We start from the raw sequence: 3128 nt of genomic DNA, 5'->3' as shown, positions 1-3128 counted from the left end.
TCTTTCCCTTGGCTCCACTGAGCTCCAGACCAAGCTGCTGAGTACATACTTGGTTGTGCTGTGGTAGAACCTAGCATTACCAGCAAGGGAGCCATTGGATTAAGCCTCAAACGTGTGTATAATTGTAATGGAGTGCGCCTCCAGGGATGGCTATAGCACCCCCGAGGGACCACACTATGCCCAATCTCCTTCTCCGGCTGCCCTAATCTGGCCTCATTCTCCCTCCTGCCATATCTTGATGTTAAAATTATTATGCTTAGGAGGCTGCCTTTAGAGAACCAGAGTTCAGCTTTCAATGCCTTGCCTCCACCCTGCTCATTATCAGTCTGCCAGTCTGTCCAATCTACACTCCCTAGCCTGAGCAGAACTTGGTTTTGTCTGAGCCCCCTAGCCCTTCCAGGCCCCTCTCCCTAGGCTTTAGTCCCTAGCTGCCCACTAGGTCCCAGATCCTGGCAGGGCTCTGTCTGGGCCTTAGCCTCTCACAACATGGAGTATCTCACAGGCACCCCACCAGTAACCTCCTCCTCCTCTTTAAGCCACCCCAAACCTCATAGTTAACATGAACCCAACCCCAAACCCAAATGCTCTCCCTTTTCAGCTCCCTGCAGAGCTCCTACACTGTAGAGATCTGACTCAGACTGGTATGAGTCAAAATGAACTCTCAGCCCGGTGCCAGGGCTCATATAGTCCCTGACTCCTCTTCCTCTGGTCACTTGACCTGGCTATCTGCAAAACAGGGGCAAGGTGCTATCAATCCTCAAATCTGCCACAAGGGCTCTCAGTCTCCCTCATTAGATGCTCAGCCCTGCAGCTCCACTTTCTGCTGGATGCATTTCCCCCAGCCTGATTCCTGCTACACTGCTCCTGCTGCCTTCCACTAGAAGGGGAGAGATCCCTTGCTACAATGATAACAAGACAGACAGGGTTTGTGGGTGACAGAGCAGGCTGTTGTCTCTCATCTCTGACCCCAAAGGTTCACAAGCTAAACACGGGATGAGAGACAACAGATGGGGACAGAGAAAGCGAGGACAAGGTGAAAGGCTAAAAACAACCAAAGGATTTGCTTTTCTACATGTGTCACTTGATTGGCCAACTGTATGCCACAAGAAGTCACTGAGGCCAAAGACTTAGCCCAGAATTAGGCACTTCCAATGGTTACGGGAATATCTAGCTCTGTGACAGCTAATATTAATGAAAATTCTGGAAGAGGTAGCAAACTTCATGTGTTGGGGCTCAAACCAGTCTCTCACTGCTGCTATTGGGGGTGTGTAGAGCAGTTGGTCCTTCATCAGCTCACTGCAGGCTTTCTGAAACTTTTCCCTGAAACAGTTGGTGCTGGGAACTGTTAAAGACATGTGGAGTGGGGTCTGAAACACTTGAGTGGTTCAATGGTTCAAATATAAAAGGAAAACAATCCTCTTGATTGTTAGCAGTTAGCAGCCCCCACTGCTGTCCCCCCTATCCCTCTCCCTCCCCCCACCATATGCTACCATTAAAGACGTTATGGCAAAGGTGAGGTTGAAGGAGAGAAGGAAGTTGTCTGTCTAACACCATTTTCATTAGTTCTCACCTCTCCCTTATTCTTCATCATCCCACCAGAGGCCAGTGCACCCTGTGTCTGCTGAGAGCAGTGGCTCTGCTACAATTACTTGCCATTTTGCGTATTATTAAAAGGCAAAATTCTCACAATCTTTCCACGAAGGGTGGAAATAAAGCTCCCCTCCCTTCTATTTCTTAATTCACTAAAATAGCTGGATATAGTCTCTTCAGAATTGCTGCAAAATAAAAAGCATCCCCTTCTAGTATCAAAGTGAACTAAATTTTGTTCCCAGAGGCCAGCTCACAGGATCAGAGAAATCACAGAAATCATAGAAATGTAGGGCTGGAAGGGATGGACCTCCAGAGGTCATCTAGTCCAACCCCAGCCTGAGGCAGGATCATCCCTATCCAAACCACCCTATACCTATGCATAATCTAACCTCTTAGAAAAACTAACATCAACTTGGCAACACAAGACTTAACACCCTAACCTGCCACAGTAAAGCACAGGGGCTACAACAGATAGTGATGTTTTTCAGGCAGTGAAAGCAAACACTGGGGGCAGAGGTGCCCTCTCAGCCCTTCTGCAGCACCATATTCAGGACACAGCAGGCACATGTGTGATGGTGCTTGGCACATGCCTTGGGGCTGGATTGAGACAACCTCCAGATGTCAGGATCACAGCTGGACCTGCTCAAGTTTTTTATGGAACCCCATGGCAATTCTCTTGCTTCTGGTTACACTTAACCATCTCACCAAGGGGCTTTTTCCACCAGACAGTGTTATTAGCACGGGGACAATAAAGAGTGCAGGGAGAGCCTGGAGTCCGCAAGAGCTCAGCAGCACTGGCTGCACAGGTTGATGGCACCTAGGGAGGCTAAGGGGAGAAGTTGAAGAGGGTGCCCTACCTTTCCCACAAATGCCACCAGCCGAGTGTTGGCTGGATTCTCGTCAGAGCTGAGCCAGAACTCTGAATTGTCGTCTGATGCCACAGAGAACTGGAAGTCCCCTAGGGGGAAAGAAAAAATGGAAATGTTAGATGGGGCCATGGAGCAAAGAGAGCAATCAGTGGCAGTATGGACCAGTGGTGGGTAGGGAGCCTGTGCCAGACTGAAGGCCATTTTTTGTCTTGCAAGGACAGTGAGGGGGCAAGGTTGTGAGGGCACTGGAGTCTGCAGTCCTAATGCAACTCAGTGCATTAGGGACTCAGCTCTGCAGCTGTCCGGCTGAGACTGGAGCTGTCAGCATCCCCAGAGCAACTGGGACTAAGTGGCAGGTGGCGAGGAGGAGGCCTTTGCAGTTCCACAGCTATTCCTGGCTCTAAAGGCTGATGTTTGAGACCGGGGGGGGAAAGACATGGATGGACGGACGACAAGGCTTGGGGAGACAAGGTCTTCTATGCAGCACCCCCCCAGCCCAGCCATAGCAGGTGGGTTGTGGGGTTGGTGCAGACACTAACCATCCTTGAAGGGGTGGATATAGCCGAAGACCCGCAGCCCGTAATTCTTCCACTTGGGTGACACAGCTAGTTTCTTCACTGTCATGCGAGACTGAAAACAGGCAGAGAGAGGGAGTGAGAAGGAGCAGGA

At 50.2% G+C, this 3128-nt stretch overlaps 1 protein-coding gene across 1 annotated transcript in view; it reads right to left on the bottom strand.

The window, feature by feature from the left end:
- The window catches only part of B4GALNT4 (beta-1,4-N-acetyl-galactosaminyltransferase 4), a 52915-nt gene that overhangs the window by 33892 nt on the left and 15895 nt on the right, over nucleotides 1-3128 (bottom strand). The window contains exons 5-6 of the mRNA XM_006019207.2: nucleotides 2999-3089; nucleotides 2448-2548 (exon numbers count right to left, since the gene is read on the bottom strand). Of these exons, the coding sequence (XP_006019269.1) occupies nucleotides 2448-2548; nucleotides 2999-3089 (192 nt within the window). The remainder of the gene's footprint in view (nucleotides 1-2447; nucleotides 2549-2998; nucleotides 3090-3128) is intronic.

Source organism: Alligator sinensis, unplaced genomic scaffold (assembly GCF_000455745.1).
Source record: "Alligator sinensis unplaced genomic scaffold, ASM45574v1 scaffold907_1, whole genome shotgun sequence".
Taxonomy (NCBI): domain Eukaryota; kingdom Metazoa; phylum Chordata; order Crocodylia; family Alligatoridae; genus Alligator; species Alligator sinensis.
The sequence above is the reverse complement of the archived record's forward strand: the minus strand, read 5'-3'. Positions and strand labels throughout refer to the sequence as shown.